The following is a 17,778-nucleotide window of genomic DNA, read 5'->3' as shown; positions in this document are numbered from 1 at the left end:
TCTAAAGCAAACATGAAGATAAGGAAGTACTGCAAAAAGAAATTGTAAACATAAGAAACAAAATTCTCCAAAGAGAATCTTTGCCAATAAGTTGCATGTAAGTATTAATATTTTATCAATTCAATTGTAAATGGGCAATTCCATTCAAAATCAACCTTATCATGAAAGTAAAGTTTTTACCCAAAGTTCATTATCTCAGACGTACATTTGGTAGTTTAAATATCCATGCAAAGTCTCTATTAAATTTCAGAACTGTCACGTCCACAACAAATAACTTTTTTTCAGTAACTTTTAACACTTTGTAGTGTGGTGGACACATATAGACACTGTGCAGTTAATTTTACAATGGGGATTTTGCTGTGTACAGCCATCCGGATGTTATATGTTTGAAATAAAAGAGTGACAGGGTGAACAGGGTCCCAAACAAAGCTTATTACATGACTACTTACTGTCATGTGTGGGAAGACAGAACCCAAGTGCAGACAGCTCTCAACCAAAAGACTTTTATTATATAACAAAAACACCCTCGAGGGGGTAAAACAAAGACAATAATCCAAATGAATAACATGACACTAAACAAGAACACACAACATCATCATAGATGAACAATGATCCAGCACAAGACAGCAGACACAAGGGCATTAAATAGGGGAGAACTAAACTAGGGAACGAGGACACACAGGTGAAGGGCGTTAACTAATAATGAATAATTAACAAGGGAACGAGGGGGCGGGGTCAAGATTAAAGACAGGAGAGCACGAGGCACACAAAACACAAACACAGGCCACGTGACTCCACACAAAACAAGACAGCAAAAACAGCAATAAGGGCTGCCATGATCCTGTCACATGACACAAGGGAAAACACACAGTGCTGACAGGATCATGACACTTACCAACTGAGTACATAATTGGGCACAAAACTTTGATAAGAATTATTTCATTTCCTCATTTGTAACCAATGCAAACCTTCAACAATGAAAAGCTATCATCTTTAAGCCAAGACAAGAATGTTTGATTTAATTATTTGTTAACAATTAAATCACACTCAAATAATAAAAAATATGTGCCTTATCCAATTAAACCTAACTGAAACATGTTAATCCAACACAGTGTTTTAGTCTGGTCTAACAAAAGATTATGGGTCGGTTTCCTGGACAGGGATTAGACTAGCCCTACACTAAAATAAATGTAAGAGATGTCCAAACTGAAAACAACTTGCACTGACATCTTAATATACATCAGTGACCTTTGTTTTGCTTCAAAGCTAGATCCTGTCCGGGAAACCACCCCTATTTGTTTAAATGAACCTTTTTGAAATGGAAAAGTTTTTGGGCCTAATATGCCGTCAGAGCGGCGGATCTGAGTAATGATCACGACAGCTTACATGTCTCGCTCCCGTTTCTCAGGGAACCGAGGTTATGATAGTAATTGGGAATGTTCCCTTTTGTGAACAATTCACTCAACATTGCATCAAAATCTGACAAGAACTAAATAGCGCGGTCGAGGGCTGTGCCAAGGTTTTAATGTTCTAAACAGACAAAGTTCTGGTGACAGCGACTTGTATATGCGTCCCAAAACTTGTCTCTCTCGGCACACAAGATTTGTTTTTTACACATCTTTTTGTGTTAAGCTTTTAACACATTATGTGTTGTTTCAAGAATAACACAGAGATGGGGGGATTTTGGGACAACGCATTTAGTGTGTTAATCAACACTAATGTGTTGTTTTTAACACATCGTTCATAGAGTGTGAACACTTTAGCCACATACAGGAAATATGTCAAGTAAGTAGAAGAGAGGTCAAATGTAAAGACTTCAAGTGTGGGTGTTTGAACAGGCCCTTTGTTTAAAAGCAGATGGGATATGGCCATGTTTTGTTAATTGCTAATAAACAATTTGCATATGCAATAACCTATTTCAGCTTTCAGAAAACACATATCAGGATACAGATTAAAGTTTACAAACTGCTCTGTACTGAGAGAAAAGGTACAAAATTTGTAAACTTAAAAGTTCAATCTCCAGCTCCACCTGACCTAGTCTCGAGGTGTCCTTGAGCAAGACATCCAACCCCAGCTTCTCCTGATGAGCTGGATGGCGCCTTGCATGGCTGACACCGTCGTCGGTGTATGAATGAGTGAGAGAATGGGTGAATGTGAGGCAAATTGTAAAGAGCTTTGGATGGCCATGGATCTAAGAAAGCGGTTTATAAATGCATTCCATTTACCATTTTTATAAAAGGTGCATACTGCTACCTCAAAGCTACATATCTGTATCAAAATGGTGTTATGACCCTTTTTAAAAGGTTCTGAGTGACAACTTTTGTATCTTTTTTTCTGAGAGTGATACTGTAGTTTTGAATTCGAAATGTTAAGAAATGTGTTACTAAACAGTTTTCTGCATCCACTTTAATGAGGAAATCTTTTGATTTTAGTTGCGTTCAATGAAGAAAACAAACACAAGAGTAAAACACAATAAAGACACACCTATTGTCTATAGTACACTCCATGTTTATAAATAACTCTAAATTCACACCACTTGAGACAGTGCCAAAAGACTTGCCCACTACGACAGTTTTGTCTTTAGATGTAGTTTGAGCTCGTTATAAACAGGCGGGAAATCAGAAGAGAACAAAGCACCCTAAACAAACATTACTGGAATAATGTCTGCGGTTATGTATGATGTGATCAGCCCAGAGAGTCTGGAATTAGGTGTAGGAGAGAGAGAGGAGATGATGGTGGACTTCTATCAAGATTTAGATGCTGTAAGAAATGATGAAGTGATGATGAACACAGAGAGACAGCAAGCGCTTCAACATACAGGTACTCACATTCATTTATCAGTTGATTTATTGAAGTGAGAAAGAAAAGTCAAATGTAATCTGATGTGTGTGATTTTCAGGAAGAGTCTCAGTGAAGAACAGAAGACACAGATCAGTTCAAGTGTGTTTGTGTTTACTGTCTGTTCTTCTGTTCACTGCTGTAATAGTCATCTTTGTCTATTTCAACAATGAGAGAAAACAACTAACACACAACTACTTAACTAAAGAAAATGAGAAATTCAGAAACAAGAGTGATGAACTCCAAACTGCCGTACAAGGTAATCATGAGTTTGGAAAAGATAAAGCGACATTCTGAAATGTACAGTTTTACGCTATAGCACTGTGCTTTTAAAAAAAGTGTTTGTCTTTATATATATATTATTTTCTGTATATTGCATTTTTTTTACAGAACGTCTTTAGATCTTTAATTAAAATCGTTGAATGCATAAGTGTGACCCATTAAAGCAAAAACAAAATGAGATTTTTTTTCTGACTGATCAAGATCTATTTGAGACTCTAACTAAAATGCGCTTTTAACATATCTATATTAATAAAATGTATTTAGTTAACAGTTGTATTTAACCTGAACCCAACTTTCATACAAAGGGGGTTAAAGTTTACTACAAGTGGTACCTAAATAAATATTTTTAGCACATTTAAGTTTATATATTCATGGTGTCTCAAAACAGCACAGAGAAGTACACTTAGATGTTCTTAAGATTATCTTAAGAAGTAGGCTACTTAAGATTTTTCAAAATCTTAAGTACAAAATTAGTGCGCGAAAATAGATCACTTTATTTACACTACGGAAGTGTTTTTTCTTTTTAACCTGGGCATTTCAACATACTAATTCTTATTTCTAATACTATTTAGAATTAAGGCAAATTTGGATGAAGCGATTCTGATGCTGTTCACAGTCGGTCTGGGACTTTTTTAAGCGGAACTTAAAAGGAATAGCTTTCAATGATTTTACGTCACGAAAATTGCATTGAATCATAGTTTTGGGCTTTATTATTTGTATTGTGTCGTAACAGAGGCAAGTTCTATATCGTAAGGGCTTGCAGGCACTTTGCTTTGTGTTGTGCCTAAATTCTCTCTTCAGCTGTGAATTATTCACAAAACAGCCTCTCGTACTTAACTGCTTATTTAAGAAACTTAAATGACACCCAATTCTCTTTAAAAATGGATTACTATGGTATTACATAGCCCTGTCAAATGGTTCCCGTAATCCCTTTGGCCCACTGCTTACTGCACAACAGCAGGCCCTGCTCTGATCTTTAAATCTTGAGGCCATTTCAAAACTTCCAATTCTATTGTTTTTCAATCATTCTAAAGTAAATGTGCTTTAACAGGGGCGGAGCCAGATATATGGGGGGCTGAGCCCAAATCTAGGGGTTTCAAAGCTTGGTCCCCTGCTTATATTTTTTCTCCATTTACGGCAGCTTTATAAACTATTTTTTAATCTAAGTGTTCTCTGTATTGTCACTTTGAAACTGTAACATAACAAATTTTGACAATGATACTTTAACTTCTCTTATTCAAAAATAGGCAAAATATTTTTGCTGTAGTTGAAGGCAAATTAATATGCTGAATCTCCCCACAGTATACTAATTCATTTTCAGTGGAGTGGGGGACCGGAGATTTTGAAGCAGAATGCCGCCACCTAGCGTACTGGATGAATTCATTTTACAGATCTGAAAAGATGCGGGGCTTTTGACAAAACATCTGGGGCTTGAGCCACCCCCTCGCTCCGCCCCTGTGCTTTAATACAGTATTTTGCATTATTGTCTTGCTGCATGTCTCAGTTTTCCATAAGATTTAAATCACAAGGATGCTAAGTATTATATAAACAATGAAAGATTCAGCTTTTGAAGTTTTGAAGGGTCACTTATGGAGTCTTATTATGAGCAATAGTAATAATGATGCTGTCTTAATAAACAGCACTAATGTATGTAGTTTGTTCTTTTGCTGACTGCTGTATTTGTGTGTATTTGTATACAGAGAAGAGACTGCTAATTCTCCAGATCGATAACTTAACCAAAGAAAGAGATGAGTTACTTACAAACAATACAAACCTGCTAAATGAGATAAACCAATGCCAAAACAAGACCAGAAGTCAGTCCGAAGAACGAGGGAAGTTAATTAATGAAAAAGAAAAATGTAAGAAATGGTTTACTGAACAAGGTAAGTTTGTGTTTATTCTCCCTTAAACCATATAGAAAAAAATATTTTCAGCTTCCCCACTTACTAATAAAAGGGCATAGGTTTGATTCTCATGGAACATACATACAGATAGATAATAAAGCAAAATGTACTTTAAATGCAGTGTGCGTCTCACATCGGGTCTTGCTAAAAGCCGCCTACCATACCCCCTGCTTGAATGCACTGCAAGTCATTTTAAACTATATACCGGTGCTTGCAGTGCTTAAGTTATGTTTAATATTAGTGCTGGTTTTGATACAGTGTGCAATTCTATTATCTTAAAATGAATGTCTGAATGGCATTACTATTATTATGCATGAGTGGAGAGAGAGACGATGCGATGATGACAGGGGTAAAACCACTTAACAAAATGCTCTCTCATAGTTTTATTGCTTTGTTTAATATAATTGAGTTTAATTTCCCCAACCATTAATTTTAATTATTTGTCTGCCATCAAGCACATTTAATTTCATATTAATTTTTTGCAGAAATGTGTGTATTTATACATTATATATTGTTTTAGCAGGTTTTGTCCCCATAAACGTTTGCACAGCTAACACAGTGCTCTACCAATTGAGCTACAAGAATATAATTTTTCCACAATCAAGTATAATTTCAGCATTGATGAAGTTAATATCTAAACTCTTGTTTTACCAGATCAGCGGTCTGATAACTTCAAGTGGATTTACTACAACTTCAGTTGTTATTATATTTCATCTGAGTGGAGAAGCTGGAGTGACAGCAGACAAGACTGTGAACAGAGAGGAGCAAATCTGGTGATTATAAACAACAAAGAGGAACAAGTGAGTGATGAAGAATGAGATTTAATCTGTTTGTGTGTTTATTCATCTATATGGATTTCTGTGTATAATGTATTATTGTTTGATTATAACAGGAGTTTTTGAAGAAGGCTACAGGTGCCTCAAATTTTTGGATTGGTCTGAGTAAAGATGGAGCGGTGTGGAAATGGATTGATGGCACCACATTGACATTAAGGTGAGAGATCATTACATTTAACTGAAGATCAGAAAGTTTCAAAGTTTTTAAACTCTTGTGTTTTTTTGGTGTTTCAGTTTCTGGATGGATAAATACCCCATATCTTCCAGTCATAAGTGTGCTCTAACATCTGTATCAGGGTGGTCTCATTATTCATGTGATTATACTCAGTATAGATGGATCTGTGAGAGGAGGATTTTACAGTGAAATACAATACAACTCATGAAATATCACACCAGTACCAGCTTGTTTAGTAATAATGTTTGTTAATTGTTTATTATTATACAATACTACTGTTAACACAGTAAAATCTAACTTTTTTATTTTAATTGTTTAATGTTGTTTTCAGTTCTGTCTGTATACTTTGGTCTAATATTTTGACTGTAAAATATAGAGTGGTAATCTGGTTGTGTAAATAGATTATATAACTTCTGTACATGTAGGTTTTAAAGGCATACAGTTTGTGTTGACCTGTAAATGTTACACAGTGTTGAGGATGAAGAGCCCTTAGAAAATATATATTTGTATAGCCTATACCAACTGAGTACATAATTAGTAAATAATTATTTCATTTCCTCATTTGGAACCAATGCAAACCTTTAACAATGAAAAACTATCATCTTTAAGCCAAGACACGAAAGTTTAAGACTATAACGTTTGATATAAAGTATAAAGTAAATTTAAAGTTTAATTTAATAATTTGTTTATAATGATCTCATATATGTTATGAATTACACTCAAATAATAAACAATATTTGCCTTATCCAATTTACCTAACTGAAACACATAAATCAGACACAATGTTTTAGTCTGGTCTATCAAAAGATTATGGGGCGGTTTCCTGGACAGGGATCAGACTAGTCCTAAACTAAAATAAATGTAAGAGCTGTCCAAACTGAAAACAACTTGCACTGACATCTTAATATACATCAGTGACCTTTGGTTTGCCTCAAAATGCATGCCAGTAATGTTTTTAGTAGGGCATGTTTGTTCAAACGAGTTATATTTCATAATAAAACCAAGGCCTAGTCCTGGATTAAGCTAATTCCTGTCCGGGAAACCATCCCTATTTGTTTAAATTAACCTTTTTGACATGGACAAGTTTTTAAAGTTTTTGGGCCTACCGCCGATTTTAATAAGCCATCAGAGTGCATGATCTGAAAAAAAATCACGACAGCTTACACCAGTGGTTCCCAACTTCCAGAATGTTTGAACCGGTTCCCTAATTAACACACTAACAATGGCTGTTTCTCAATTCCAAGAATGCAAAGAATGGACTTGCGTTCTCGTGAAGATTGGTCTTGCCAGGCGACCTTGGAAGAATGAACTCAGAAGGTCGCGAGAACATGGGTGACCATACGTGCCATTCTTCCCGGACGCATCCCGTCCAGGATTTTGTGTTCGTCTTCCGGACGTCGTATTTGTCGACCGCATACGTCATAGAGGATTATTATTATTATTACAGAAAAGCAACCGTTACATTTGAAGGTAAGAATGAACCTACGATTGTATATCTTATGTTTTTAACTGAATGGCGTAAGCGGTAAACAAATACGACTTCCGGAAGACACACCGAAATCCTGGACGGGATGCGTCCGGGAAGAATTGCACGTATGGTCACCCTAGAGAACACAGACCGCACCTGTGAGAATTGAGATGTGTGCGATCTTCCTGTTGGTCCCCAGATTTCAGCGCGCAAGTCTGCACTCGATGCATCCTCGATATCAAGAACACATCCTGGTATTTTCATGTGTCCTCTGTACTTGCGTTCTTGAGAATTGGAATTGAACTTCACCGGTTAATAATGACGTAGAGCAGGGACACAAGGACGCAAGATCGCTGAAGAACGCATATTGAGAAACAGCCAATCTGATGAACTGAATCAGATGTTTTATATATGGAGACATCTAAAACATTCTGGTAGGGGGGCCTTAAGGACTGGAGTTGGAGGGTCGTATGTCAGTTTCTGAAACAATGTCTAGTGAGACGTTCCCTAAATGGAACTACTGCTATACTTGAACACTTGTCTTGCACTCTTAGAAAGGATGTGTACATTTTGTACACATCTTTTTGTGTTAAGCTTTTAACACATTATGTGTCATTTTGTGTTGATTTTGTGTTAAAATAAAACCCAAGTTGTGTTAAAAGTAACACAAAATGTGTTGTTTCAATAATAACACAGAGATGGGTTAATTCTGGGACAAGGCATTTAGTGTGTTGTTTTTAACACATCGTTTGTAGAGTGTGAACACTTAAGCCACATAGAGGAAATATGCCAAGTAGAAGAGAGGTCAAATGCAAAGACTGCAAGTGTGGGTGTTTTGACAGGCCCTATGGTTAAAAGCAGATGGGATATGGCCATGTTTTGTTAAATTGCTAATAAAAAATGAAGCATGCAGTACCTCTTTAACAATTTCAGCTTTCAGAAAAGGTACAAGAAGGTGCAAAATTTGTAAACTTAAAAGTACCTTTTCAAAAAGTACACTTTTGTATCTAAAAGGTGCATATTGCTACATCTAAGGTACATATCTGTATAAAATGGTGTTACGACCCTTTTTTTTAAAGGTTCTGAGTGACAACTTTTGTATCTTTTTCTGAGAGTAATACTGTAGTTTTAAGGTCGAAATGTTAAGAAATGTGTTATTAAACAGTTTTCTGCATCCACTTTAATTTTATGAGGAAATCTTTTGATTTTAGTTGCGTTCAATGAAGAAAAGAAACACAAGAGTAAAACACAATGAATTTAAAGACACACCTATTGTCTATAGTACAATCGCTGTTTATAAATAACTCCGAATTCACACCACTTGAGACAGTGACAGTTTCGGTTTTAGATGTAGTTTGAGCTCTTTATAAGTAGCAGGAATAACAGAAGAGAACAAAGCAGCAAACAAACATTACTGGAATAATGTCTGAGGTTATTTATGATGAAGTGACCAGTCTCGAGAGTCTGGAATTAGATAGAGGAGAGAGAGTGGAGATGATGGTGGACTTCTATCAAGATTTAGATGCTGTAAGAAATGATGAAGTGATGATAAACACAGAGAGACAGCAAGCGCTTCAACATACAGGTACTCACATTCATTTATCAGTTGATTTATTGAAGTGAGAAAGAAAAGACAAATGTAATCTGATGTGTGTGATTTTCAGGAAGAGTCTCAGTGAAGAACAGAAGACACAGATCAGTTCAAGTGTGTTTGTGTTTACTGTCTGTTCTTCTGTTCACTGCTGTAATAGTCATCTGTGTCTATTTCAACAATGAGAGAAAACAACTACTAACACACAACTATAACTTGACTGAAGAAAGAGAAGAGTTACTAACACACAACTGTAACTTCACTAAAGAAAGAAAATTAACAGCCAACTATAACTTGACTGAAGAAAGAGAAGAGTTACTAACACACAACTATAACTTGACTAAAGAAAATGACAAATTATTTAGAAAATACAGCGATATACTAAACCAGAACAGAATCTTGACTGAAGAAAAAGAAAAATTCAGAATCAAGAGTGATGAACTCCCAGCTGCCGTACAAGGTAATCATGAGTTTAAAAATGTTAAAAACACATTCTGAAATGTACAGTTTTACACTATAGGACCGTGCTTTTAAAAAAGTGTTTGTTGTTATATCTTATTTTCTGTATATTGCATTTTTTTTACAGAACATCTTTAGAACTTTTTATTAAAATCATTGAATGCATAAACGTGACCCATTAAAACAATAGTCTGTGCAGTAGTGATTTCGGGACCAGTCCTGCACAATAGTGAACAGGAAGTAAAGCAGCGAAATCAAGGCCCCCCCTCGCAGAGTGCGCATACGGACTACCGGGTTGCGTTCGAAACCGCATATTATAGTGTGAATCCTGGTAGTATGAATGAGATTCGGACGAACTATCCGCCATGTTGCAACATCATGTGACATACGTCGTCATCACGTCATGTCATTTCAGCGCAAAAACAACCGCATGCCTCTTCTTCTTCGTTGGATAACTTCTCTCCCGAGGCATCATGGGATAGTGAAGCGTCAAAATCTAACTGGAAGTAGTAGGTCATTCGGGTACTTTTCGCATACTGTTTTTCGAATACTATGTATTCTGACATACTACTCGCCTCGCCTACTGCTTTTGGCATACTATATAGTATGAAGTAGGCGGTTTCGGACGCAGCACCGGTCATGACACCGGCACATCCGGGAACTTGACTGTAAATTTCGTCACCGCCCCTTTTTGGGGGAAAACAAACTAGACTCCCCATTGACTTCCATACAAAATATCGGAACAAAGCAACATTGTACACAGCCGGCAGGCGTAAATAACCTAAAAAATTACACAAATTAAACATGTAGAGTAATTATCTGTCCACCTTGGCTGCCATTGAATGCGAAAGATACATTAACACATTTAATTTGGTCAATATAATGTCCCTTTCATTCTCACAGCGTCAAATTATTTATCTTATTATGAGCAATAGTATAATGATACTGTCTTAGTAAACATCACTAATGTACATGTAGTGTAGTTTGTTCTTCTAATGACTTCTGTATTTGTGTGTATATGTATACAGAGAAGGGACTGCTAATTCTCCAGATCGATAACTTAACCAAAGAAAGAGATGAGTTACTTACAAACAATGCAAACCTGCTAAATGAGATAAACCAATGTCAAAAGGAGCCCAGAAGTCTGTCCGAAGAACGAGGGCAGTTAATTAATGAAAAAGAAGAATGTAAGAAATGGTTTACTGAACAAGGTAAGTTTGTGTTTTTTCTTATTTTTTCAGCTATCCCACTTACTAATAAAAGGGCATAGATTTGAATCTTAGGGAACACTCATATTACTGATAGATAATAAAGAAAAATGTACCTTAAATGCAGTGCACGTCTCACATCGGGTTTTGCTAAAAGCTGCCACCCCCTGCCATACCCAATTGACGCCCCTGCTTGAATGCACTGCAAGTCATTTTGAACTATATACCGGTGCTTGCAGTGCTTAAGTTATGTTAAATATTTGTGCTGGTTTTGATACAGTGTGCAATTCCATCATCTTAGAATGAATGTCTGAATGGCATTACTAATATTGTGCACGAGTGGTTTAAATCATATCTTACTGATCTTTATTTTAAGTAGACACAAATTTGACCCAATTGTAATCAAAAAGGGTGTTCCACAGGGGTGTAAAGAATTTAATTCAGAGGTGTGTCTATCCCTGCCGCAGCACCACAAACAACACAATTTTTAAAGAAATAAACAAATGCCATAAACAACTTAAAAAGTAAGCAAAAATCTCTTCAAAAGGGGCCAAGGCCCAAAACAAACATAAACCTTCTAGTCAGAGAGTACTATATACTGTAACTACATAAATATATAATTATTACAACAGAAAAGTACACTAACTGCCTGGCTACCCAAAAAACAGGAAAAACTATTGAAAAGGCGCACTCACCTCCCTAGAGCTTCTAACTACAATTTCAATACAATAAAGTGCAGTTCCCCTCAGGAGCAGTAGTTGAGATCGTGACTTCTCATCCGAGGGGGGCAAATTCAAAGTAAGTGTTCGGAGTGTCATGTGTGTTGCTTGTGTTTTCAAAATATGTGTTCGGAGTGTCATGTGAACCATGTGCATCAAGTGTTTTGTCAAAATAAGGGCCTGCTGCACACGCGTCAAAACCGTTTATGATAAAAGAGACGCTCAAGTTCACAAAATACATGCAAGACACTCCCTTAACAGTAAACTCTGATTATGCATGAGATTATGGAGAGTATCCAGCAAACGCGAGCATCTCTTTTATAATAAACCCTTTAGACGCGTCTGCAGCAGGCACTTATTTTGACAAGACACGTGATGAAGATACGATCTCTCAACGTGCAGGACACATATTTTGAAATTACAAACCACACACATGATGGGCTACATGCATGATGTTGTGATGAACTTTGCATTGAGCGTCCTGGAAAAAAAAGACACTGGCCACCACTGCTTGAGATCACAGCCAAAAAGAATATAACAAAGCCACAGTAACACAAAGACGGCAATGCAGAGTCCTGTTTAAAGGGACACTTCACCCATTTGCATAAAGCTTTGTATAGTTAGAACCCCAGTCATGTTTTTGAATGGTCATGCATCATTTCCTCAGTTGCCGCTGAGACAGGAGAAATACAGATTTCAGTGTTGCACTTCCTTCTTTCAATGATGTAGAAGTCCAATATCTTTGTTAAGAGGGTGAGACCACAAACACACCTTTTCTTGGTCAAATAGGCACCAAATTCTAACTGTATGTTACATTTCGACTACAAATATGACACACTTTCAATAAAGATGAATGTTTCTACGTTTAATATGCTCCTTTAAAAAAAAACACACGCACCCGCAGTAATTAACAGAGCACTTGACATGTTATCCAACAAGCAGCCAGTCATTTCAACTTACTATTATTTATCTTGACAAGAGATGAGTTGCTACAACAGAAATGATTATTGTTGTTCCATTGATTATGTGTTTGGTCTTTATGAATTGTTTGTGAACAACATGACTTGACTCAAGTCACAAATTTGAGACTTGAGACTTGCTTGATTAAAGTGTGAAAATGACTTGACTTTGAATTGAGAGCAGATGACTTGAGACATGACTCAGACTCGACAATGCCTTAAATGTTTTTTTAAACACTTAACACTTTCTACTTAATGTTCTTTTTATTTGTGTCAGTTAAATTCATTTCACTGAATAACATTAAAGTTATTATTTCAAACATGTAGATGTAATCAAAACAATAAATATAAACTCGTGTATTCAAGTAATTCAGCAGACAATTTACTTAAAAATTTTACCTTTCTAAAGAGCATAACATGTATTAAAATGCTTTGTTTTTAATGTAGTACAAGTATGTATAATTCATATACCTAAAACCAAAGATGTGTAATGTTCATTTTTGTTTGGCAAAAATAAATACAAACAAAAAATAAACACCTTAAGACATATATCTCTTTTTTAATTTAATATTAATATTAAAACCCATTTGTTATGTTAATGTGACTTGATGCATAGGACTTGACTTGACTTGAGACTTCATGGTTAAGACTTGAACATGTGTGACTAGTCCCCACCTTTGCTAAATGTATATGCAAACTTCGACACAACATGGGCGTCGTCTTTGATAAATTAGTTCTGATACCAAATAAAGTCAACTGCATAAATAGTCCTGTATCCAATGCAAACGTATTTTATTAGTCCATAAAATCATTGTTGAGCCACAACATTGTCAACATACCATAGTTTGACTTGTACTGCCCTGCGCTGATTTCTAAAAACTGCTGCATAGTGGCGCGGCGATAGCGTTTTGCGCTCAAACAACGCTAAGAGAGAGCTTACGAATGGTCCAGACCAACCTTACGAAAGTGTGACTTACAGAAGATATACTTAGCGTATGAACGTTTTGGAAACGTGCCATAGAGTTAAGAGAGAGGTTAAGGAATAGGTTAAGAACTACTTAGCAATAAGAACGTTTTGGGGAACCGGGCCCAGATAGCTATTCGATCAGAGAAAAGGCATGAAGTGACCAAGTGTAAAAAGGCCCTAAAACATTCTGGGAGGCGATACGCGAGGAGCACGATTGGAAAACACTGTCTTAAACAGTTTAATTTCCCCAACCATTAATTTTAATTATATGTCTGTCATTAACTACATTTTATTACATATTTATTTATACAGAAATGTGTGTATTTATACATTTATATATTTATTGTTTTAGTAGGTTTTGTCCTCCATAGACGTTTGCACAGCTAAGACAGTGCCCTACCAATTGAGCTACAGAATAAGAATATATTTTTTCCACAATCAAGTATAATTTCAGCACTGATAAAGCTAATATCTAAACTCTTGTTTTACCAGATCAGCGCTCTGATAACTTCAAGTGGATTTATTACAACTTCAGTTGTTATTACATTTCATCTGAGTGGAGAAGCTGGAGTGACAGCAGACGAGACTGTGAAGAGAGAGGAGCAAATCTGGTGATTATAAACAACAAAGAGGAACAAGTGAGTGATGAAGAATGAGATTTAATCTGTTTGTGTGTTTATTCCTCTATATGGATTTATGTGTATAATGTATTATTGTTTGATTATAACAGGAGTTTTTGAAGAAGGCTACAGGTGCCTCGATTTTTTGGATTGGTTTGAGTAGAGAGGGAGGGGTGTGGAAATGGATTGATGGCACCACAATGACATTAAGGTGAGAGATGATTAGATTTAACTGAAGATCAAAAGGTTTCAAAGTTTTTAAACTCTTGTGTTTTTTTGGTGTTTCAGTTTCTGGATGGATAAATACCCCATATCTTCCAGTCATAACTGTGCTCTAACATCTGTATCAGGGTGGTCTCATTATTCATGTGATTATACTCAGTATAGCTGGATCTGTGAGAGGAGGATTTTACAGTGAAATACAACAAAACTCATGAAATATCACACAAGTACCAGCTTGTTTAGTAATTATGTTTGTTAATTGTTTATTATTATACAATACTACTGTTAACACAGTAAAATCTAACTTTTTTATTTTAATTGTTTAATGTTGTTTTCATTTCTGTCTGTATACTTTTGTCTAATATTTTGACTGTAAAATATAGAGTGGTAATCTGGTTGTGTTAATAGATTATATAACTTCTGTGTATTTAGGTTTTAAAGGCATACAGTTTGTGTTGACCTGTAAATGTTACACAGTGTTGAGAATGAAGAGCCCTTACAAAATATATATTTGTATAGCCTATTTACTGTCAAGAACAATTGTAAAAAAATATATATAAAGTTGTCATTGGGCCAGTACCCTTTTAAAAAATAAAGCTTTAAACTAAAAAGTACATAGTATCTTAGGTACCAAATGTTTACATATCTGTACCTAAATGGTACAGCTTTGGACCTTTACTGCCCCAGTGACATCTGGTAAACATTGTTTCTCACTGTGTACCTGTACTCAATCCTTAAAAGTTTAATTATGTATTTTTCATATACTTGGCTTATTGTTGTTTTAGCTCTTTTGATGGAAAAGCCAATTAATTACTAGTGAATACTTCCTAGTTTTAGGTCTTATAAACTTACAAGTTAGATTTAGTGTGGAATAGCTTAGAGTAAATAAAACATTCATGGAACCAAAACGTGACTGCTGAACTTAAAAAATAAATTTAATTTAAATTTCAAATTGTTGGAGTTTTATTTAACTTCCAGTCTGTTGAAGTTTATTTAGTTTAACAAAGCAATGGCAATGTTGTAACCAGGGGCGTCATGCACCATTTTTTTTTAAGGGGGCACAGTGTGCACAGCTCACAGAAATTTGTGCATACACAGACATAAAACGAAATATTATAGAGCTTTCAGTCTTTTCCATGGCACTTACATTTCTAACAATCTGAACACCCCTGCTTTCATGCAAAAACCTCCAAAATAAAAGTGATGACTAACTTTAATATCAAATACTATTCAATCGGAATAATGACACATTTGCATCATTTTTACATCTGAAACGGCATGTTTTATGTCGTGAGTGTTTCTAACACTTTTAATTCCTCAGATAGCCAAATGCAGCAGCAACAGCAGAGAGCTCGTGAGTGCGCCCAGACGCTGATGACATCTGCGACTGCGCTGACTGCAGCGCCAGCTGGCGCCAGAATAAAAGTAATGTAAAATGATCAAAACACTATCAAAACGGCGAAAATCTCCGAAAAGTGACAAGGATGCAGCACAGAATGTATAATATTGTGCATATTAAACAGATTTAAAGTCAAATAACAGATTAATGGATGCTTATTTGATTTTGAGGTTGGATGCAAAATCCATTGGAACCCCTCAGTTTGAATGGGCATGACGCCTCTGGTTGTGTTACACAGGACATTAAAGTCAAATTATTTATTTAGCATTTCAAAAGTATCAGGTGAATTTTTAATGTTGTGACTAAAACATTACATTTATGGTAACAATGACCAATGAAATACATCTATGTAAAAATGAAACAATAAACTCTGACCTGTACTTGTACCGTACTACATTGTGTACAATACGATTGCCTGGGGCCCCACTGCGATATTGTCAGTAAAAAAAACACAAAGACGCGACCAGCAGGCAATGGGCGCTGCATGCACAAGGACCTTATTGATTGACATAGGGATCAGAAAAACAGATTTAATAACAGGATAAACTCTCCACACAACAATCAATAGTAAACTGACAATAACTACAAAACATCAGTATAAATAAAGACAGAAACATTACTAAATAAAAGCAGAGTGGGCTAAATGTTAATGATTTGATTGTGATTGCAGAGAAGAGTGTCAAATACATCTGTCCCAAATGGCGCACTTCATGTGGACTTTTGGTCTCATAGCCTTAAATTGCGCGATCGCTTAGTCTACGAGTCCGTAGGCTGTCCCATCTGTCATTTTTACGCTCCAAAGTGTGCTCATCAGCGTCCCCTTTGCACCCCTGATGCGGTCTTTGGCGAAGCCCACACTGCAGCAGGCTTCGAGCACTTTACCACCCAGAAGTCCTTGCGAAAGAGCAATCAGACGAATCAGACGACAGATGTGAGGTGTTCACACTGATGGGCAACTTCTCTTCCTATTTCCGACGTGATGCTCAAGTCTGTTCCAAAATATGACTCTGGTGTGCCCTTGTGGACTCGCGTCAAGGGTCCCTAAGGTCTGCACTCCATGATGTCATCAAAGTGTGGACTCTGAGGAAGTCCATAAGTCCGGAGTGTGCCATTTGGGACAGGGCCTCATTGTGCATGCTTGGAAATTAAGTTTCATATAACAACGTAAAGTTGCTTGGGCCCTTACTACAGAAATCAGCAATCATTCCAAGTGTTTTAAATAATGCTATCAATTATTTTTAATATAACAACACACTTTAAATTTTTTTGTGTGCTTGTTGTGTCTGATTGCATGTCCATCATCCAATCAGATGTTGCAGATTCAAATTTTCTACCATAACACATGTTGGGATAAACTAACCCATCAAGTTGGGTTGTTAATTTTAAACCGGCAAATGGGTTGCTTTTTTAACCCAAAGGATGGTTTAATTTTTATTAAAACGTTGGGTTAATTTTATTTTATAAATGGGTTGATATTTTCAGTTTTTAATTTATGGACATTGATTGATATTTTTTTGCTGTTGCTATATGTTATATTATTCTCACTACATGTGCTAGCCGATAATAAATAAAGTACTACTAATTATGATTGATTACATCAATCAATAAAATCCCAGAGCTTAGAAAAAGAAAATTACAGAAAAATATGAAAATATAAAACATTAAACTATTAATATTCACAAAGTTAGCTGCCTTAGTTTTTATGATGGCAATTTATATATAGCCCAGGCCTACTCCATAGTGTTACGCTTGGGGTGTTGTAACATATTGGCATATTTAATTTAAACCCAAGTGTTCTACATCTTTGTACCAGAGTTATTTTCTGTTTTTTGATAGTGTTGATACTCTTACAGACACAATCATAAAGATGTCTTAAATAAGTAGTTTCCTGTCAGCAATAACCTGCCAGCGCTGAATGATGTGCCTCATTTGGTAACTGTTAGTTTAGGTGCTGTTGCCAGATATTAGTACGAAAAACAAACAAAAATAATAGGCTAAAAAGAACAAATTAAGTTCAAATCTTGTCTTTCAGAAATAAAACAGAGAAATCGCTAACACTAACCTACAGCTACTCAAAACTTTATGAATATCCCAAAGTGTCTCATTAATTGCTAAAAACACTACGTCTAAA

The 17,778-nt window shown here is 35.9% G+C and overlaps 2 protein-coding genes across 2 annotated transcripts; both read left to right on the top strand.

Annotated features, from left to right (window-relative positions):
* The first annotated feature begins 2,565 nt into the window (after window positions 1–2,565).
* Window positions 2,566–6,545, top strand: LOC135779845 (uncharacterized). The gene is made up of 6 exons (XM_065290755.1): window positions 2,566–2,820; window positions 2,900–3,097; window positions 4,821–5,003; window positions 5,679–5,824; window positions 5,917–6,017; window positions 6,095–6,545. The coding sequence occupies exons 1-6, from the start codon at window positions 2,661–2,663 to the stop codon at window positions 6,222–6,224; spliced, it is 918 nt and encodes a 305-aa protein (XP_065146827.1). The 5' UTR covers window positions 2,566–2,660; the 3' UTR covers window positions 6,225–6,545.
* Window positions 6,546–8,925: 2,380 nt separating this feature from the next.
* On the top strand, window positions 8,926–15,467 carry LOC135779458 (uncharacterized). The gene is made up of 6 exons (XM_065290171.2): window positions 8,926–9,088; window positions 9,168–9,554; window positions 10,582–10,764; window positions 13,899–14,044; window positions 14,137–14,237; window positions 14,315–15,467. The coding sequence occupies exons 1-6, from the start codon at window positions 8,926–8,928 to the stop codon at window positions 14,442–14,444; spliced, it is 1,110 nt and encodes a 369-aa protein (XP_065146243.1). The 3' UTR covers window positions 14,445–15,467.
* Window positions 15,468–17,778: the final 2,311 nt, after the last annotated feature.

The sequence above is a fragment of the Paramisgurnus dabryanus genome, chromosome 10 (assembly GCF_030506205.2).
Source record: "Paramisgurnus dabryanus chromosome 10, PD_genome_1.1, whole genome shotgun sequence".
Lineage (NCBI taxonomy): Eukaryota > Metazoa > Chordata > Actinopteri > Cypriniformes > Cobitidae > Paramisgurnus > Paramisgurnus dabryanus.
The sequence above is the reverse complement of the archived record's forward strand: the minus strand, read 5'-3'. Positions and strand labels throughout refer to the sequence as shown.

Bases quoted from the DNA above. Each gene is read 5' to 3' on its own strand.
- LOC135779845 (XM_065290755.1), top strand. From the start codon at position 2,661: ATGTCTGCGGTTATGTATGATGTGATCAGCCCAGAGAGTCTGGAATTA. The intron at 3,098-4,820 runs GTAATCATGAGT...ATTTGTATACAG, and splicing joins ACTCCAAACTGCCGTACAAG to AGAAGAGACTGCTAATTCTC. The intron at 6,018-6,094 runs GTGAGAGATCAT...TTGGTGTTTCAG, and splicing joins GGCACCACATTGACATTAAG to TTTCTGGATGGATAAATACC.
- LOC135779458 (XM_065290171.2), top strand. From the start codon at position 8,926: ATGTCTGAGGTTATTTATGATGAAGTGACCAGTCTCGAGAGTCTGGAA. The intron at 9,089-9,167 runs GTACTCACATTC...TGTGATTTTCAG, and splicing joins GCAAGCGCTTCAACATACAG to GAAGAGTCTCAGTGAAGAAC. The intron at 14,238-14,314 runs GTGAGAGATGAT...TTGGTGTTTCAG, and splicing joins GGCACCACAATGACATTAAG to TTTCTGGATGGATAAATACC.